This window comes from Mercenaria mercenaria, chromosome 8 (assembly GCF_021730395.1).
Source record: "Mercenaria mercenaria strain notata chromosome 8, MADL_Memer_1, whole genome shotgun sequence".
Lineage (NCBI taxonomy): Eukaryota > Metazoa > Mollusca > Bivalvia > Venerida > Veneridae > Mercenaria > Mercenaria mercenaria.
The window spans coordinates 12,585,217-12,607,116 of record NC_069368.1 but is presented as its reverse complement, the minus strand read 5'-3'; the positions used below and the strand labels follow the sequence as shown (position 1 = coordinate 12,607,116).

Here is a 21,900-nt window from a genome sequence, read left to right as displayed (position 1 = left end):
AAGTTAGTATTTTTGTGATGAGAGTTTTTGTCGTCTGATTCCTAGTGACCTTGAGCCCATCCAATCCCATCCCACGAGCCTATCCAAGGTTATCCAGGTTGACAATTCAATTCATAGACTCGTCTGCCGATAAGGGAAATCAGCATGATTTTACCATCAGTTTTAACGAGTTTTAGTATGTTCAAGTTTATAAACTTGATAAATAGTAATAATAAGGTAGTGTTACATCGCCTATCAATTTATATTATGAAGGCATTTCAACTATAAATGTTCCTGTATAAATGACGTAACAATTTGTTTACACTCTCATGTATGTATATGTATTTGTATGTATATGTGCAAATATTTGTACTTGCCATTCATTTTGTGTTTGCATGCCATTTGTTAATATTTTATAGAGACAGATGATATAAGGCTGTAATGTTTAAATCTAAATAAATATTATGTTCTGTTCTGTTCATGATTTACCTTGCCTTACTGAGGTAAGAACCACTACCGTACTTAATAACACTACCTCAATAATAGACCATTCCATTATTAAAAGTAAAAAAAACATCGCTGACCTCGAAACCAAACTCGATACTTGTCAGCAATTATAAGAGCGACACGTGTTCTGTAAAACGACCCCAAGAGGATGTAATCTGAAATGCGTCTCTGTTAATTAAGGTATGTGAAAGCCCTTGATTGCTTGTTTAGAGTAAACCTAGCCTACCTAACTAAAGCCGAATGATACATATTTTTTCGCTTTAAAACTGACTCTGTAATAAATCCTCTCATGAATTTATGAGCCGCGCCATGAGAAAACCAACATAGTGGCTTTGCGACCAGCATGGATACAGACCAGCCTGCGCATCCGCGCAGTCTGGTCAGGATCCATGCTGTTCGCTCACAGTTTCTCTAATTGCAATAGGCTTTGAAAGCGAACAGCATGGATCCTGACCAGACTGCGCGGATGCAAAGGCTGGTCTGGATCAATGCTGGTAGCAAAACCGCTATGTTGGTTTTCTCATGGCGCGGCTCATGTGCTATTACGTTAAGGGGCCTCAGTAGTCGAGTGGTTAAAGCCACTCGCCCCTAAACGCTGTTGGTTCAAAACCTCGCTTGGCGTGTATATTCTTTCATGTGAGGAAGCCATCCAGCTGGCTTACGGAAGGTCAGATGCTCACCCATGGCTGAAATAATGCTTGGAGGGGCACCCAGGGTCTTCTTCCACCATCAAAAGCTGGCGAGCCGCCGTATGACCTATCATTGTACCAGTGTGATGTTAAACGCCACAGAAAAAGAAAATTCTATAGATTCTAGTTCCTTTTTAAAAAAAAATGCCTGCCTATCCTGCCTATTAATTTTGGCGGCGTTTGATAAACCTTCACTATGTATTATACTGATTACTAGTATTAAGGACATATGTTTCTTGTACATTCTTTTCCTGTAAATGTTTGAACTACAAAAAATAAAGTAAGTTGATATGAAGCGGTGCATTTACAATCTTTGATCTTACTATGCCTTTGCTCTAGGTCAATATGCAAGTTACGGATGGATTAAGTTAAACAAAAATTTTAACCCTTCTTCATTGGTTCTTTAACATTCTTTATGTAAAGCAAAGATACGCGCGAATCACTCTTTCCTGTGACGAACCAGTGCTGGCATCATGTTTGGGTGAAAGACATACAAGAGCGTCTCGGGAATTTCAGGTTTCCGGATCGGGAATCTATTCCCGGACCACAAGATTGTTACCATTAAATGTTACCACTCAACCTATTGTAAATGCTTAATGTATATTTTCAAGGTAATTAACTTTGGAAGTTTTTTTCTGGATATAAGAGTTTTGTATAAATGGCATTAACAGAAATATCTTAATGTCGAACATTACTAAAATAATGTATGGTTCTCTGCTACCTTAATGCGCAAAGCGATAATAACCGTTAAAATATGCGCGCGATTTTCAAGCGGTGGAAAATATCTCATTTCGCTTTGCTCACTTTACACAGATTACACACAAAACACAAACGTTAATTAATATGAAGAGGAAAGGATGAAACTAGTTTTTAAATAAACACTTTTGAATTAAGTATGGAAAATGCGGAGAATACTAAGGGTGTTAAAAAGGCAAATAAAAATCTAAAATGTGAAGCTTGCGAAGCAGATGGGATACAAAAACCTGCAATCGCGTTCTGCATTGATTGTCAGGACTATCTGTGTTTTGACTGTTCCAGTTACCACTGTGTCACGAAGCCGACGAAACATCACAAAGTGTTATTACAGCATGAGATGCCAGAAAGAAAAGCTTCAACCTCGCTCTCAGAAGATTGTGCAAAACACAAAGGTGAGACAATAAACTTTTATTGTAAAGGTCACCAGGCTTTGGGCTGTCATACCTGTATCGCAACCGTGCATCGCACATGTATTTCTTTGCAAGCAATTACAGATTTTACGAACGATATAGATAAAGCTGCATTATATAATGAAGTAAAAAAGGAACTGAAAGAAATGGAGCAATTACTTAAAACACAGAAAAGGAGAATCCAAGAAAAAGATATGTTAAGCAGACGCTGCAATGCAACCGACCTGACAGAGGTGAGGCAACGAAGGAGATTATAAACAAACAGTTTGACAAACTGGAACAAAACATTGAGAAAGAATCAACAAAAATGCTAAACGAAGATAGCTTAAAAATGAAAAAACTGAATGACTCATGCACTGCTACACTTGATGCACTTGAAGAGATAAAGTCTGACCTTGACCTTCTTGAAGTGACGAAGCAACAAAAACAATTGTTCATAGCGACAGTGAAAACTGCTGTGAAGATAAGAGAAATGAAATCAGCTATTCTGACAATAAAGGCAGACACGAAAATAAGATCATTTCAGCTGTTTCCGAATATGCTATCAAATTCTCTTGCGGTCAGAGAAGACTCTTTGGGCCAACTTGAGATCTGCGAATTTAAAAAAGATATGCAGGCCGACTCAAAAAGCAGTTATGAACAAGTCGGCATTTCAACACTCATAGAAATGCGATTAACAAGCGTCGTTGCGACCGATTATCAACGGTGTCTGGTAGTCCTCTATGACTGTAACTTCACTAAAAAAGGACAGCTAAAGGTTTCTACGGGCCCATGGGATATGACGAGAACGAGCGAAAATATCGTTGCAGTCACACTGCCACACGAGAAGAAAATTAAATTTCTGTACATTGACAACAAGATTCAAGACGTCCATCAGATATCAGCACCAGGCAACTGCAGGGGTATAGCAGCCGTTAATGATAAGTTAGCGGTGACATTTTCAAATCTTGCAGGTATAAAAATAATAAGTGTTGTCAGAGAGGTGATCAAAGATATTCCTTTGAATACAACATCTGTGCAGCTTAAGGGACCCGCTTATGTCGCTGTGGATGAAGACAAGAATATTTTTGTAACCGACCCTGTGTCGAATTCAGTAGCAAGAATTAACTTAAACGGATGTGTTCAAGGAGTTTGTAGGAGTATAAAAAAGCCGTTGCACATATGTGTTTACAACAAGAATTTATTTGTTTCTGAATGCGGCTCGGCCATCGTTCACATATTGACTCCAGACTTAAAAAAAGCTGGACTCCGATGACAGTTTCAGCAAAAGACTTTATTGGTGATGTTGCCATCTCCCCGAGTGGAATCACATTCCAGGGGATTACGAAGATGAAGCAAGAAGAGTTGGATACGTTGCATGAACTTGGAAATGTACAATTTACTAAGGGAAATGTACAATTTGTTAAGTTCAGGCCCCGCTTTCACTAACGTTCTCAAGTCAAAATCTCAGCCCAAGTCTGAGAAAAATCTCAACTTTGAATCTCAGCTTGAGATTTTTCTCAGATTGGCTTGCACTAAAAATCTCTCAATAAAATCTCAACTTCCGCACTGAGATTTTTCTCAGATTTCTTGAGTCAAGGGTTGGGCTGTCTCAGTGCTTTTCTCAAAGAAACAAAATGGCGACTTTTCGACGATACAATATACGCCGCCGCCGAAGTCGGTGCCAGTTTCACGTTGAGTTCACCAGCATGACATGGATGACAACAAACTTCGTCAGAGACGGTAATTTCTTAATTTCAAGGGAAGTAATCCAAGTAAAACTAAAATGGCCGATTGTTGCTAGGGACACTGTTTACACTTTTAAAACACATGCAGCAATTAATTTACCACAAGAACAACATTTTCAAACCTTTTTACTGTTTCTAAAATGTGTCTTTCTCGTCTTGAATGCTACACAACTTTGAAGACAATATTTATTAAGTACGGTAGACGTTTTACTGTGCCTATGTTTCGTACCAAAAACGCTCGTACCGAGATACATTGACTTGTCCAGTAACTTCCCCAGAAGTCCTTATTCTTAGCGCACAACAAAATTGTGAAATTTCGTTTCACAACTTGGGGGTTATTATCAAGGGGTGATAAAGATGAGCAGTTAGTGTCAGGCTCAAAGCCGGGACTCCTTGTTTACAGGGTGTGCGCACTATCAACTGAACTAACCAGCTGCTGAAACAATTTCCCCTTTGTGGTAATCAAGTCCTATACCATAATAAACTCCCCTGCTATATAAAAGTCGTCCTCTAGTTTATAAAACAGTCGCAGTCCTATGTTGTGCACCTAGTTAATTGAACAGATTGAGTAAATTGTGCAGTCAGTCTACTGTAGGGCTCAATCTTGGGGACCCTCTCATACAGTACTAGTACTCTACCAACTAAGCTAACCTACTGCTTAAACAAAATCTCCACTTTGTAGTAATCAAGTCCTGTTGCCTCATAGGCCTCAGTAGCCAAGTGGTAGATGGCCCACCACTTCAGTGCGATATTGTAGATTCAGTCTCTGGCCATGTCAAGTGATAAAAGTTATTACATAATGGCATGATGTTACATACGGCTCTATACACCAGCTTGTTAAGTAATCACTCATTAATAAGCATTTGGAAATATTTTGTTCTGCATTTTGCAGTGCTGTTAACTATTAACATCTATACTATAGATATTTCACATTTAGCAAGTGGCAAATAGCATGATGTAATTGAGTAAGCAGAAAAACTGATGGACGCAAAGACAATGAAAAATATCTAAGTTCTAATAATTTATTAAAGTTAACAGAAATTTTTATACTAGTAAGTTGACAACAGTTTTATTCATTTATAAATAAATATGGCATTTCATAATTTTATCTAAAATATTGGTTGAACATTTAAAGTACAATGTTTTTCAAATCTTTCCAAAAATATCAGAAAATCTTAACTCTTTGCTATTGATAAAATTTATATTACCAGTAAGTTGTTAGATTTCAGTATGATTTACAACAATAATTTTAAGTAAAATTTTATATTTCACTGACATTTTCTTCTCAGATGAATTTGATTTTTTTTAAAAAGAACTATGAAATGCCAAAGTGTACAGGTTTTCATTTCTTTTATAGTTTTCATTTACTGTTCCAGTTTACTATGTTCCTTTGAAAATGTTTATAATTAACTTTTGTTCACATGTTAAAAGCTATGTTGTTGACTCAAGTTGATGGTGTTTCTCTTACTGGAAACACTGTATGGGTCACAAAATTTAACTGGGACGAAAAAAAAAACACATCTGACAACAGATGTTGATAAAAACAATCAGTTGCATTTATAACCAACTGAAGATAAAAATAAGAAAATGTTATAACTTAAATCCAAAAACTTTTTTAAAACTTTGCATGCATTTTCAAAATTATCTGATTTTCAGGTGTGTCTAAGGCTGTTTTCATTCAAATGACATAGTTTAATAAATAGTTTAATAGTTAAATGTTCTATTGCCTCCCTATTCCCATAAAGGAGTGCATTGTGATGAAACAATGTTAAAATGCTCACTATTCGAATAATTAGTTAACCAATAATAGTAGATGGTTTTGTAGTTAACAAGAACTGCCACTCAGGGTCAATTAAAAGAGAAAACATTAGAAATGACTTAATTACATAACAAATTATCAAAAATACAAGGTGGTTTTAAAGTAAACAGCTTAAAGGCCTACACCATGTAAATTTCATACAAAAAAACCTCCTTTAACTTTATGCAACAAACTTTCCAAAAATAGAATGTTTATCAGTTGGTTAGAAAACTACTACATATACTTTCAATGATGCACATGACTTTATACTGCACAAGCCAAAAAGGGAGTTAATCAATAAAAACTGATCTAATATTTTCAGTAACATTTCACCCATGCCACTTAATAATACTGTCCAAATTGTAAAACGGACAAGTTCATTATAGAAATTTAGCAAGGGCCTAAGGGTTAAAGTTATATTAAATTATATAGCTAATTGTGTCCCCTGTGCACCCAAAAAAGTGTGACATTTACATTAAGGCTAGTTTTCAACAGTGCTTTTTTTTTAATCAAGCTTTATTGTTACAGCTTTGATTTTTTTATGTAACTTAAAGTCTGCACATTTAAAGCAAAATAATTTTTTTCATAAACTACATCTCATTCTTACCAATATGTCACATCATGTGATGGAACCCTCTTCACAAAATGTAGTGAAAAAAAACCAAACAATTTAAATGTTGAACACTACAGTTTCATAACCCCATTACTTTTCTTGAGTCCTAATGTTTTCCTAACATCTTAATCTTTTCAGCTTTGAAGACACAATATGACTATTTTTGTTTAATAAAACAACTTTCTCAGAATCTTGATGAAAGTCTATACACACAAAAATGTCCCCTGTGCACCTTTTCAGTAGTTTAGTGTCAGATTTCTTATATTCTTTAAATAAAATGTTTTTTACATAGGCCCCCACTTCCACAGTATATCTTGCAGCTTGTTCCTTTCACATGGCAGATATACTGTATTCAAGGAGATACATCAGGAGGAAGTACATCAATCTGAAAAGGAACTGTTTTTTCTATGTTATATACAGTACACTATCACAAATTTTATTTTTGTTATGCATTTATGGAGCGAAATTTCCCTCTTTTTGTTTCTTGTTTCAATATGATTCAATTTTGCCATAGTATTTCAGTCATGTAATGGTGTTCAGTTAACATATCAAGTGTTCCTGCATTCTTTACTAGAAATGACTTGTGCTCACAGACAACTTCTCATTGTAAATGAGTAAGAAATGTTGGACAAATGACTTCAGACATGTTCTTCTCTCAAACTGTTAAAGATATTGCATGCATAGCCAAAGGATCAAACTTACAACTTTTCTTGATTCATAGTCTAGTGCTTTATATTCTGAGCTAGGCATGCAAATTATCATAAGTGAAAGTTTCAAACCAAAACCAATACTTGGTCAAAATCAGACTGATCCATTTCAAATGTTTGTAAATGAAGTGCCTCCATTCAGGGTATCAATTTGGTTTCTGTATATTTTGCAAGCATGAATGATTTTATTTATTGTTCTCCTTTATTTCCTTTTGAGTAAAATTAAAATCTAGCATGGTTTGAATTATAATAGAGTTTGCAAATTTAGGAAACATTGAGACTAACTTAGTCAATACATACTATACTTGAAATCACAGGCCAGACACCAGTACATGTACTGCCTTCAGTTCCATCAGTGTTTTGAAACGTTGGTGAATGGTCCTAGAACAACTCAGAATGGATTATCCACTGTCATTAGCATCTTTTGAATCAGCACATAACTCAAGCCTGATCTCTGTATAAGCTGAGGATCTTCATCAGCAGGCTGTGACCTGATATAAATTATATAAAATTGCTCTGTAACCAGGTTTAAATATACCTTATTCCATTTATAAGAAGGAATATCAATCTTTAAATTACACAAAGATTTTGATAATATAGAAAATCTTAAACACTAAGTCTGAGCCTTAGGTATACAAGATCAATGGTTATTGGGTGCATGTACACCAGTTTATAATTATTAGCTACATATTTTGATATCTACAAGAATCTTAAAAAAATTGTGTGTGGGTGTGTATTATATAAACCACATATAAAATATATAAACATATAAAATTAAATAGCATACTTTGAAACATATGCATTGACAATGAACATTTAAAACCATTATCAAAATCTGTGACATTTCAGGGATGCCTTACAACTGAAATAGCTTTCTCTTTCATAATGATTTTCCAAAAAACAACAACATATTTTAGCATTTTATTGAGGAATTTCATATTCTGTCTCTATTTAGATCTACAATATACAGAAGTGTACAGAAAAAGAAGGAAAAGCTTCAATATACAAATGTATATTCTACTGATTGGAAATTTCCCATCATAAAATGCTATTATACTGTCATACAGATTTTCAAACTTCTGTTTCAAAAATATATTTTGTTACCATGCTTGTGTCAAAAAATAGTTTTTATATAGTCCTGTCTCAAGTTATGATATATTACAAACCTGCAACATTTAAAAACAGGAATAAGCTAGGCCTATATATGACACCTGTAGTTTGTATCTCAAGTGAGACTAATGTTTATACTATTGTCTAACATAACATATTGGTTATTCAGGAAGTCTGGGGGGGGGGGGGGGGGGGGGGGGGGGGGGGGGGTGAAAGTGCTGCAAAAATTTAATTTAAAAAAATGGAATACATTTCAAACTGAAAGTGAAAGTAGAAATGAAAAGTAGATCTAGGATCATGTAAAGCCTGATACAAATATTCTTTAAAGCCATAAAACTTTTAGGGTCAGGCCAAAAATTTAGGCTAGGTTGGGATACTGGAAACAATTTTTTAACACCTTTGTCAAATGAAGTCAGTAGATACCTTTTAATAAGCCAACGGCCCATTTAGTGCTGCTGTCAGTGGTTCTCTCGGTGTTCTGAGCTTTTAATCTTGTTATGTATGATTCTGAAGCACTCTTGAATCTTTTATTTGGCTGCTCTAAGTCTTGAGGTTCAGGCTCAGCAGTGGTTGGCTCTAAACTACTAATTGCAGAGTTAACAGTTTCCATTTCTATTTCATCAAGTTAATCATCAAGAAAGTCCAAATTTTCATCAAGACCAATCCCAGTGGCATTTTTAAAGAATTCATTTATTTCTTTGTATGTGGAAGTGTACTTTTCGAAAACTTCAAAGTTGAACAAACATCTAACTTCACCAGAATTCCTTGATTGGACAACATATTTCATTACCAGTCCATCATACTGTGAGCCAATTACTTGCCAGTCATCTTCAGAACCCCTGACACTACATACTGTGCCAGTTTTGTACTGGGCCATTGTAAACAGGATGATATTTGATAAATATGTATTTCTCGCTAGATTTAAGCTTTGCAGACGTACAGAAAGTAGATACAGATCAAAATTACTACAATGTTTACGTTCATTCATAGTTGAAATCACGTGATATTGTTTTCATTCATTAACCGGAAGTTAGTACTATTTTACGGTAGCTCTCCTGCGAAACATTTTCCCACGGTGCGAAAAATGATTCTTGCGTGCAAATAAATACCAGTATATAATTATTTGTCTCAGAAAGTCTTTTTATACTTTGTAATTAAAAAAGTTAGCGCTGAAAAATGACATTTTAGATTGCATATCGGAAAAAGAGGTGGAAATTCTTATGTCACAATCGGCGGGAGTGAAATGTAACAGCCAACCATATTTTATCGTAGATTAAAACACTGTCATGACGTCAATCCTTTGTACTCGCAGTACTGTATTTTTAATATTGGACTGCTTTCAATGGAACGCAGTACAATATTTCCCACGTGGAGTCCAATATTTTAATATTGGACTGTTCAGTTTAATATTGGACTGCACGAGAAAAACGATTAATATACAGAATCAATGTACTCGTGAAGTCCAATATTTAGCAATTATCAAATCCATATAAAGACAGTGAAACCAAATGAAAGCAGTCTAATATTTTAACAAAAAAACTAATAATGAAATGGAAATTAATATAAAAAACTAAGTTGTATGTATATATGCCTAATAAATATGGACAAAATCGCAAAAGTTTAAAAATAACTTTATACATTTTTTTTGCATGCGTCGACGTAGTTTTACTTCCTAAACGACAACTTGCTGGAGCAACAATTTCGTCAATATTGTTTACGTTTCCAGTTTTAAAAAAATGTGCAAGAGTTTATTCCTTTCTGCTAAAAAGCTGTTTTATAAGACCAAGCATGATATTTCTTTGAGGCTGCACTGTGGTAAATTCCTAGATTTCGAGACGAGGGAGGGCCTTCTAGTCATACAAACTCAAGTTCTCTACATGTAACAAAACGGTTGCTTTAACTTAGAAACTTTAAAGGCTAAATACAGTACAAACAACCATAATAATTTTGTAGTGCTTTTTCACGTTTAACTACCCTTTTAATAGTACTTTAGTTGCAACAAGGAATTGGTAAAACCGAATTATGCTCCCCAATGCATGTGCTTGAGGGAGATACTCCAAAAACCAGGTAAGGTAGAGTTAAGGTTCTTTGAAACTGCAATTCCCATCAATGGCCTCTTTCATATTTGTCAAGTGTCAATGAAATGCCGTTAATACTTTATGAAAGTAAAGCTCCGAACAAGCCTTATTTGTATAAAAATGAAGTCTCAATGAAATGTCAGTAATAAGCCTTCTTTTGTGTAGTAAAGGGAGATAATTCAAAAGCTAGGTATGGTAGATTTATGGTTCTTTGACAATGCTCTTTATCTTAACATGACCTCTATAATTATGTGAAATTTCAATAAAATGCCATTAATAATTTTCAAGTTAACCTCGATATATTCCAGATAGACGGACGGACCGACGAGCGGACTAAGTGACAACTATGCTCGCCCTTCGAGGAGCATAAAAACAATACTACACGTTTTTAAATGTTCATTTAAACGCCAGCAAAGGCGTATTGACAGTAATTTTTAGCATTAACCATAAGAATTTACCGTTCATGTTTATTTGAGCATAATGCTTATTAATTTTAGTGACTATTCTGGATCCTGAAAAAAACATTTTTTTCCAATACCCTAAATTTTCCGTTGAAAACCTTGGCGTTATTCGTGTTGAAAAAAAAATACAAAAAAGAGTGTTCCTTTCAAAATAAAAACGTTTACAGCACAACACGTATAAAATAATAGATTGCCATCATTTTTTTGTGTGTGTCCGCAGCCAGTGTGAAGCATTTGCTCACATTTGTTCAGTCTGTGAGACTGCCTATTAGAAGAAAATGCAAATAAGGGACATATGTACTTACATAAACCTTAGTTTTGACTCGTTATCTTTAAAAAATTTTATTGTATATACAATTTCGTTTTATATTTTCGAATGAAAGACTGAGATTTAAGTGATAAAATATCTAATAAATTCAAGGTGAATGATATCAAATGAGCCGTGCCATATGAAAACCAATATAGTGGCTTTGCGACCAGGATGGATCCAGACCAGCCTGCGTATCCGCGCATTTTCTGCGCATTCGCGTGCTGTTCTCTAACAATTTATCTAATTCCAATAGGCTTTGAAAGCGACCAGCATGGATCCTGACCAGACTGCGCAGATGCGCAGTCTCGTCTGGATCCATGCTGGTCGCAAACACACTACTTTGTTTTTTCTCATGGCGCGGCTCAAATATTTTTTTCAGTAATCCAGTTGGGACTTTAATATATTTTCATTTTGGGTGCCTTAGGCACCGTCATCTGTTGTGATAATAACTTAAACACTGTTAAATAGGAGTGGTTTTGGGTGCACAAATAAGATTCATATCGAAAGCAAGTTTTCCTTAGTTTTCAGCTTCCGTCTTACCGCTTTGCGCCGTATATTAACCAATTAACAGGTACGAAAATAATATCACAAGTTTAAAAGGGTTTTGACTTACCATTAGCTGTATCCGATAATATATCAAAAGTGTGTGTTCTGTAAGTCTTCTTGCACTATATTTGAAGATTTTGGGACAAATTATGTACAACCCAACAAAAACTGTCACTGAACTTATAAATCACAACAACAGTATATTGCCAGGCATGTAAACAAATCACCCAATTTCTCATACAGTGCACATGTTCTCCAGCTGTCCGATTCCATCTACGCTTTCAGTGAAATATTATCCTCATCCGCCATTCCCTTATAAATTTTAACACCTAGAAAGTTTCCTTGTACACGCTTACACAAAAAGAAAAGAAGCACTTTACTCTTGCCATAAATTGAAATAAATCCAGTTTTTGTTTCCAAAATGTCACAAAATTTCTTTTCACCACCGCCGCCTTTCGTGTACTACTGTTTATTCCGTGTATGTTAACACAATTAAAAGCATCAAGAGAATCCAGAGCTAACTAAAGTCCTGTATTACGAAAGCGAGAAAAAAGAGAAACACGAGAAAAACGCAATCGTGCATTATGAGAAAAACGTGCTAAAATTTGTCATGAGGATATACGGGGTATTTCATAATCATATAGCAATTGTTATCAAATGCGGTTAAGTGAATAAGAAAGCGAATTTAATTTAAGAATATTTTACGTCAATGGTTCGTACATAATTTCTTATTTGTTAAGTCATAAAAACAATGTTTTAAGTAAGATATAAGTCTCAAACGATCCAATATGTAAAATACTGGACGGTCCTCAGCGCTGACGCGCTTCGGACAGTCCAGTATTTTACATATTGGATCGTTTTCGTCTTATATCCTAAACTTCATGTATAGGTGTTTTCGCTCTATGTTTATATAGTGATTGCTGCGGATCGTGTTAGAATACACATTAGAAACTGATGAAGAAACCTGCTGCATTTTTTCCCATTTATCTCACAAAGTTTTTTAAAACAGTTCCGTTGAAACGTATTTCTATAAGTGTGTTAATGTTATTATTGTCTTTTTTTTTTTACTTCTTTGCATGAACGGTTATGTTCTATTATTGAATTAAGTTACAAAAGTAAGAGCCATTAATGTATTTATACGCCCTCGTTAACTCTATAAGATTGTAAGCAAAACACTGAAATGTTTTATCGTATCACTGTCATGCAACTATAAACTGTTTGAAGTACTTGAAATTATTTTTTCGCTTGTTAAAATCGTCTTCAATCACTAGACTCTACTATGGACAGATACCAAGGAGGGGAAGTAACTCGTGAGGTCTTAGGCAATTTCACATGGAGTAATAAACTTCCTGAATCCTGTTGACTACATTTTTATACGTAGGAGATTTTATTAAAAACGTACTTAAACAGTTACTCCTTGAAAGAATTTTTTAAATATTATGTTAACAGTTTCTCAAACTTTACTGCTTAAATGCTTCATAAAATTTTGATTATCATGTAGGTTTAATCCTCAATTTATTGTTAAAGTACGACTAACAATACTGAAAAAATAAACAGATTCGCTACATTTTATCCAGATGATATCTAACTCTAAAAACGTTTATGATATGCAGTCCAATAAACAGACATATAGAGTAATTGATTGAGACTATGTTATAAACTGTAGGATGTCCAGACGTTTTGCCAAACAAAACGGCGCTTTGCTACTTTTTACCAATATCTATTTTCGAATGGTGGTATCGAAATTATGGTTTTATGCAAAATGGAAAACATAAATTGAGCCGATCCAGTAAAGCTTATTATATACATTTGATATAAAAATTTACTGATTTACAACTATTTTTGTGTTATTCCTTTTTCAGTAAGTTCAATATCTAAATGCCGTTAAAAGGGACTAAGAGTCTGAGTCAAATTCTGATTTTGTCACGTTTTGACAAATATATTCTTTAAAAAATAATAACCTATGCATATTGTATTAATGTCAGCAAATCTATTGCGTAGATAATGGTTTTTCAGAATAAATGTTTTAAACATTGCCAATTTGTCTCCAGACTTTTGGAATACCCCGTAAAAAGGAAAAGACCTTAAAAACAAGATGGACATAATGGCCCTAGATCGCTCACCTGAGTTATGCTTGTATGGTATATAGATGGTTTTGCGCCCGCCCGCTTAGCTCAGTAGGTAGAGCGTTGGTCTACGGATCGCGGGGTCGTGAGTTCGATCCTCGGGCGGGCCGTATGTTCTCCGTGACTATTTGATAAACGACATTGTGTCTGATATCATTAGTCCTCCACCTCTGATTCATGTCGGGAAGTTGACAGTTACTTGCGGAGAACAGGTTTGTACTGGTACAGAATCCAGGAACACTGGTTAGGTTACATGACTGAAATACTGTTGAAAAACGTTAAACCCAGAACCTCTAATTGCTTTTATTTGTTTTAATGTATCTAGTTAATTCAGAACATTAAATGTTTCTTTTCCACAGAAAACAGTATTGTATTTTAATCACTCCAATGATAGGTTTAATATCCTCAGATATGCCGTGTGATACTATCCGGTACCCAAATAGTCAATCACGTTGTCTCCTATGACAGCTGTTCTTTCCAGTGTGTCTATGAACAAATTAACCGTTTTCTCTTGAATATGTTTACATCTCATTTCATGTTTTGAACACTAATACCTTACGTTTGAGGAAATAAAAATATCGTGCACAAAAATTACCATCTGCAATGTACGTGTATGTTTTTTAACGTTAATTATTTAGTTGTGTTTTACCTTTACAGAGTTACAGACAAGGTTGATAGAGTTTTACAGAGAAAATGTATTGCACATGTCTGCAATTCCGCTTCAGTCAGAAGGTAATATGTGTGACTTTAAAAATGTGTACGTTAGACCTCGAATGATGATTGAAACAAAAGATGAATTCAATGAGAAAGCAACAGATGTTCTATCAATGTCAGATATCTTTACAAAAGACGGCAAGTCTATAAAATCCATCTTTATTATCGGAGGAGCGGGGTCAGGTAAAAGCAGTTTCTGTAAAAGTTTGGAACATTATTGGTGTTAAGCACATTCTGATGAAGGACAAAGTATTGAAGATGAGTTCAGTGGGATCAAGGAAATGAAGAAATTTAAATTCTTGTTTCACCTTCCTCTCCGTCATTATACAGCTAAGATGAAAATCAAAGAAATGTTAAAAGAAAAGTATGAGCACCCTGCTCTTAAGAAGCTTCTTGAATGTGAGTCTCGAACCTGTCTCGTTGTTCTTGATGGTCTTGATGAATGGGCTCCCCCAGCGTCGTCGAAATGTCCCCCTGAACGCGGCTCATTGAAGAAATATACCGTAATAACGACATCACGACCATGGAAATTGCATCGTTAGGAATAACCGATAATTTGATACGACAAAAAGATTGTCCTTAAAGGGTTTGATGATAAAACATATGTAAAAACCATGATTAAAAAGACGATGCCAGTATTAAACAAAGCGTTCAAGAAAGACAAAGTTTCAAGTGATTGTGAAAAGGCGCTTGAAAGCAAATCAGCGACAAGTCTACAACAAACGATTATTTTGCAACAGTTGATTTGCCTTTGGTTTGACGACACACTTCGTGGTGGAACCTCCAGTTGTGCCCTATACACAGAAATGCTTGACCCTTTTCTTTGACAAGAACATTACGAAATACCCCGACGATCCACTATTCACAGAAACGATGAAGAAATCGGAAGACCTGAAAAATGTAGAACTTCCTCGTTATCTGGTAGAAACGGAAGTCTGTTAATCGTATAGTTATATCATTAAGGGCGTATCAAAGCTAGCGTATGAAACATTGTTCAATAACACGAAAGAAACGTCATTGTCCTTTGACAGTTCTACTTTTGACCGACTGAACATATCAAATGAAGTAAAAACATGTTGACGAATGTCTGAAATTGGGAATCCCGTCAGAAGATAAATGTCTCAGTTTGTCTGCAAGTAGAAGTAGAAGGTCGATTATTGCATTTGTTCACAAGTCATTTCAAGAATATGTGGCTGCTATATATATTGCTATCCGTTTTGCAGATCATATCGCGCCGTTGGCAGTTACGAGAAACGCAGATTTGTCTGGTCATTGTTCGCAATTTATTAGAGATTTTTTCCGTAAGTAGTCATCATGCTGTGCGGTTTAGAACCTCAAATCGCTGAATACATTTCAAAATATATATACGATATTGTAACAAGTGACGAACGTAGCCTAAAGTACAGAAGACAACTATCTAATGAATATAGAAAAATAGAAATCTTATCAAATATCTGTAAAGAAGAAATGCTAGCGTCTCAAACTCATATACAATGTAACTTTTATGTAAGTGACATTCTCGTGACGAGTACGTCAAATTGCGATCGTTTCTGTACAAATTTTGAAAAGGATTTCATTTCTCCTCAAATTGTCGTTTCGTTTAGATTTGATGCACTTGGAATGGAAAAGTAACTGAAGAACGCATTGAAATATTTGCAGAAATGTCGGCGACTTGAAGTAATTCACATTCTAGATATTCCTAATATTGATGCTGAAGATAGGAAGTATATCTTTGATGCCACTGAAGATAATAAATCAACAATGAAATCACTACATGTAGCATTTAACGGTTATAAGACCCAAGCACAAAAGACAGTAGTCAGTGGTCTGCCAGATATGAGACATCTTGTCGTATTATGCATCAATAAATTTACAATGACACCTGAAGACTTAACGTTATTATGCACTTTCCTATCAGGTAACTGTTATCTTGAACATATAGCGAGTGTCGGTATACGCTGTGAGAGCTGCATTTGTAATGACCACCAGCAGGAAGTAGATTTATTCGAGCATCTACAACTTCAGTACCTGGAGTGCGATTTACATGTCAATGTGACACGCTTTAACACTTCCAACCCTAAAAATATTTACCTGTTTCTCATTGCACAACTCGAACTAAGTGAACACATTTGACTATCTTAGTACAGCTAACAAATTAACATATCTTTCTTTGGTGTATGATATGCGTCCTCTCAGTTCAGTCAGACCTCCATCATTTCAAACAGTAACAGACAAAGTGATTAACTTGTTACCATTATTGCAACCAGATCCGTCGCCTTAGTTTAGGGGGTTTTACATTTACTGACAATATAATGAAATTTCCCTCTGAGATGAAGAGTATGAGGATCATTAATCTTCATAATGTCACAATGAGCTTGGCCACATGTCGACAGTTTGTTGATAGTCTTCCTCTAATGCCGATGCCTGAAGTACGCGTGGAATCGTTTATGTGTATAACAGAAAGGGAGGGGTGTTACTCTCGTGGCTGGACGATAGGGGCAGGGGATGGGGGGATCGAAAGAATCTGGAGTGCAGGATGTTAGAGAGCATAAGGCGTGGTTCGCAGTGCTATAAGCATTTTATTATTATTTATTATTATTATACCAGATTTATATAGCGCCCTTTTCATGATAAACACGTTCAAAGGCGCTTTACAGCAACTGCAGCCACACAGGGCGCGAAATCATCCTCTATTAGTACAGACACAGAGCGATCTGATCAGAGGGACAGAGGGAGACAAAGCCCCAACAGAGAGATCAGAAATCAGATACAGGCTTGTCCGGCTAACTTAGCCTAGCTCGTTGCGAATAGACAACCTGGTTCTTTAACGTGCCCAGTATATATCACTGATACACGCAAGGATTGCCTGGGTTCCTGACCAGTACAACTCTAGCTGGGTGGGAAACACTGAAAAGCGTTTCTGAAAATTCCCGAGTAACTGCCGGGGATCGAACCCCGACCTCAGGATTGGAAGGCCAGTGTGCAAACCACTGAGCTATCCGTCCACCCATTTTACGGTTCAATTCACTTTAAAATAAAGAAGTTAAATACTCATCAGTAAAATCCTTATGTTAAAATACTGATGATAGAGATTTTGAAATAACTTGACGTAAATGTTTACCATGATGAGTCGATGTGTCATGCGCAAGACCCAGACCCCTAGCTCCAAGGTCAAAGTCACACTTAACAGTCAAAGGTTAACAGGGTCTGTTTCGTATCCGGTTCATAACTCTGTCAATCATCAAGGGATTTTAAAATAACTTGGCATAAATGTTCCATATACTGAGGTGGCGTGTCTTGCGCAAGACCCAGACCCGTGGCTCAAAGATCAAGGTCACACTTAGAAGTCAAATGTTAACATGGTCTGTTTCTTGCCCAGTCAATAACTCTGTTAATTCATAAAAGGATTTTAAAATTAGTTGGCATACATGTTCCCTATAATAAGTTGAACTGTCATGCGCAAGACCAAGACACCTAGCTCTAAGGTCAATGTTAGCTTTATAGAACATTTCTTTTGTCTGGACACAGCATGATTAATGCTTAAACTATTCTGGCATGTTTTGCGAAGACAACTGTAGCATTCACGGGCACGCATCGGGTCGGGGGCATAATTCACTAATAGTGAAAGCTTTTTGCTCACGTTGATATTAATAGGATAAGGATATTTAGTCATTTATCACGGCGAACACAGCCTCAACCGGTCTTCAAATCACGGCAGACGTTGCCTTATTCGGTATTCAAGTCACGTCGAATATAGCCTTATCCGGTATTTAAACCACGGCGAACATAGCCGTATCCGGTCTTCATATCACGGAGAACATAGCCTCATCTGGTATTCAAATCACGACGAACATAGCCTCATCCGGTCTTTAAATGACGGAGAACATTGCCTTATTCGCTATTCACATCACAGCGAACATAGCCTCGTCCGGTATTCAAATCACGACGAACATAGCCTCATCCGGTATTTAAATCACGGAGAACATAGCCTCATCTGGTATTCAAATCACGACAAAGATAGCCTCATCCGGTCTTTAAATTACGGAGAACATAGCCTCATCTGGTATTCAAATCACAACGAACATAACCTCATCCGGTCTTTAAATCACGGAGAACATTGCCTTTTTCGGTATTCAAATCACGGCGAACATAGCATCGTCCGGTATTCAAATCACGACGAACATAGCCTCATCCGGTATTCAAATCACGGCGAACAGAGCCTCATCCAGTATTCCAATCATGATGAACATAGCCTCATCCGGTATTCAAATCACGACGACAATATCCTTATTCGGTATTCAAATCACGGACAACATAGCCTCATCTGGTATTCAAATCACGACGAACTTAGCCTCATTCGGTATTCAAATCACGGCGAACATAGCCTCATCCGGTTTTCAAATCACGACAACAATATCCTTATTCGGTATTCAAATCACGGAGAACATAGCCTCATCCGGTATTCAAATCACGACGAACTTAGCCTCATTCGGTATTCAAATCACGGTGAACATAGCCTCATCCGGTTTTCAAATCACGGCGAATATAGCCTCATCCGGTTTACAAAGCATGGTGAACATAGCTTCATCGGTATTCAAATCATGGTGATCATGCGCCTTATTTTTTGTCTGTTATCTTCACGTCAATGTCTTCGCCAGTCATGTATGCGAGCAAACATATCTCGTAAAACTCCAGTTTGCCTTTGGTCGAATTTTGCATTCTCGCCAAACCCTGAACTTTTAAAATGAAGTACAGACTGTCGGGTTGGAACCAAGTAATAATGATACATGTAATAAAACAAGAAGATGTTGTTTGGCCAAAATCATTGTTCCTGGGCTCCTTAAACGCCATTTAGAAAAAATCTTAATTTTAATTAGCACACGAATTTTAGATCAAAGTTAGTAAATCCAGATTACATACGTGCGACACAGGTCCCTGGCATTCAGTTAAGACTGTTGTTTTATTCTTTGTTTTTTTTTATTGAGAAACGTGAAGCCTGTTTTATTTTCCATTGAAAATTATGACGTTCATTAGAACGTTCATCAGATGGCGTCACCGTTGTTTCGTCTGGTGAACAAAATGGCCAGGAAGCTGATTATAATATTAATTGCGACAAAATATGTGCAGTTTATAATACAACCTTGTTAACAAATGGACAGGAAATATAATGTTAATATAAGAATTGATTTTTTTCAGAGTTCATGCGAAATGAACGACAGAAAAGGATTCTTTGCATTCTTTGTATGTTTCAGTTGTGCATATGTACATTTAGTAAAATAGTCTACGTTTAAGCAAACATTTATCGGACTATATCCTTTCCGCGGCCGTAACGTAATAAAACGTATTAGCGTCTGATGGCCCTTTCACGCTTCCGTATAATCAACATTTATTAAAGAAATTCATTTTGAAAATATTTCTTTCTGAAATGTGTAGGTCTGCTTAGTAAATACAGAAATATCTGACATCCGAGGCATATACTGACACTAACACCAAAAAGGACCTTATTAACGATTTTACGAAGTTTCAAAAATCTCCATAATACCCTTGCTCCGTTATGGACCCCTGTGGGATTTATGTTTATTTCGAGTGCAAATATTTTTTCATAGATGTCGTGCTAAAGCCCAGGTATTTTCAAATCATAAGAAAATGCTGAATTAACAAAACAGTCCACGCGCACACATTTAGACGATGTGACCCCTGCGCGCGAACCCTGGCTATCGACCAATGCAAATTGGCGTTTTGTTTTCAAAGTTTCCGGGATAAGCTGAAGGTCATCCGACGTCTTTTCTGTGTTGTCAAAAACAAACGTATGCCAGGCGAGATTGTATAAAAATGTGTTGGCCGTACTAAGGTTATAGCACCATGTGAAACTTTTAATTGACACACGGCAGAAGAAGAAAGACTATACCGGTATTTCAACTGATGTCTATCTTGTAGCAATTTGAAAAGCGGTATGACTTTCATTTCAACAATGTAAATGTGTGTTATTACGTTTCCCACCAAATCATATATTTTCGAGGCATGCCCTGAGATCTTTATTTGGCAATTTAATACTCCATGTTGTAATTTTTGAAGAACATATACAGCTATGCAGCTAATAATTTCTTTGACTATTTTATACAATACGCCTAGACTCGCTGAATCATTTAATTATATACTTTTACTGCTTGTGTTTACTTAAATAAAAAGAGGCATAATTCTGGAGACATTTTCCAGCATTAAAATAATTAATAGAAATGTTTTCTCAGTTAGCAGTCAATCTGATGTCTTAGGACTGTCCCTAATGTTTTCAAGATAACTGCATGTGACCACGGGAATAGTCGGCTTCACGGTTATCGCCGCCATCTTGGATAGGGGGCAACAACCGATGTAAACAAAATGGCGGACGCTGTCAAATAAGCGTAACAACAAGATATTTATTCTCGGGTTATATGTACATAAAGAATAGCTGAGAGATACCACTTGGCAGTGTAAAGCATAGATATCTATTATTTTGATTTATTTGTGTATATTTGGTCATATATAGCCATGTTATTAACAGTTTTAATAGTATACATGTAGTATATAAATCTTTCAAAATGTCAAGATTACTACAAAGTTGCATGTTTGAACATTTATGATTGAAAACATGTAAGAGGGTTCAATTCCCTCCCCAACTGATAAAAAGAAAAAGCTTGTGCAAAGAGGACAGACTGTCTGGTGGTCCCGCATGATTTCTCAAGGTATGTACAAATAATGCAACTTGTAAAGATGTGTAAGAATCATGGGGATATGAAATGTTCAAATACTGCAACCTGTAAACTGTAAGTGACACAGTACAAAGTGAAGATGGATGAGTCCATTTCAGAAATTTAAAATACTATGGGTTAAAGCTTAGTCTTTTCTACCTATTGGTGCATGCATTCAGTAGAAAAATATTTATAATATTTATATACCCTATGAATTTTGAATAAAAACAACAGCAGTATTCTCCTATTAAAAGCACACATAAAAATAATACAGTAATTCTCTGTTCATTGTGTTGTTGTTTTAAAATACTCATGTTAGTGAACAAATAAAAGTAACAAATATTACAGTATTAGAAAAAATGGAATACATACCATGCACTGGCATGCAGTAAATTTTCTTTTTATACCTGCCCGTATGCATTTCAACATTTCTCATCAATAATAGTTCGAACATAAAACTCAATCTCCATTTCTTTTGTTATAATAACAGTTATTCTTACAAGTATATTATTTACATGACCTATATTTAAGTCTATTATATGTATATATCTTTTTAATCAAAAGGTTCAATGGCTACATAATCATACTGAAAACACAAGTAACTAGAAAGTTTTAGTATTGTTAGTAAAACATTTAGCTGA

The 21,900-nt window shown here is 35.7% G+C and overlaps 2 protein-coding genes across 3 annotated transcripts in view; one reads left to right on the top strand and one right to left on the bottom strand.

Annotated features, from left to right (window-relative positions):
• LOC123523039 (uncharacterized) overlaps positions 1-21,900 on the bottom strand; it is a 331,093-nt gene that overhangs the window by 68,609 nt on the left and 240,584 nt on the right. The window lies entirely within an intron of this gene.
• On the top strand, positions 1,930-16,414 carry LOC128558947 (uncharacterized). 2 transcript variants are annotated; one of them, XM_053549393.1, is made up of 2 exons: positions 1,930-2,323; positions 14,475-16,414. In XM_053549393.1, exons 1-2 carry the CDS (start codon positions 2,071-2,073, stop codon positions 14,756-14,758), a joined length of 537 nt encoding a protein of 178 aa, XP_053405368.1. In that variant the 5' UTR covers positions 1,930-2,070; the 3' UTR covers positions 14,759-16,414. The 2 variants fall into 2 exon arrangements, 1 of the variants encoding a protein (XP_053405368.1); XR_008371977.1 differs by having other exon boundaries at positions 1,935-4,063.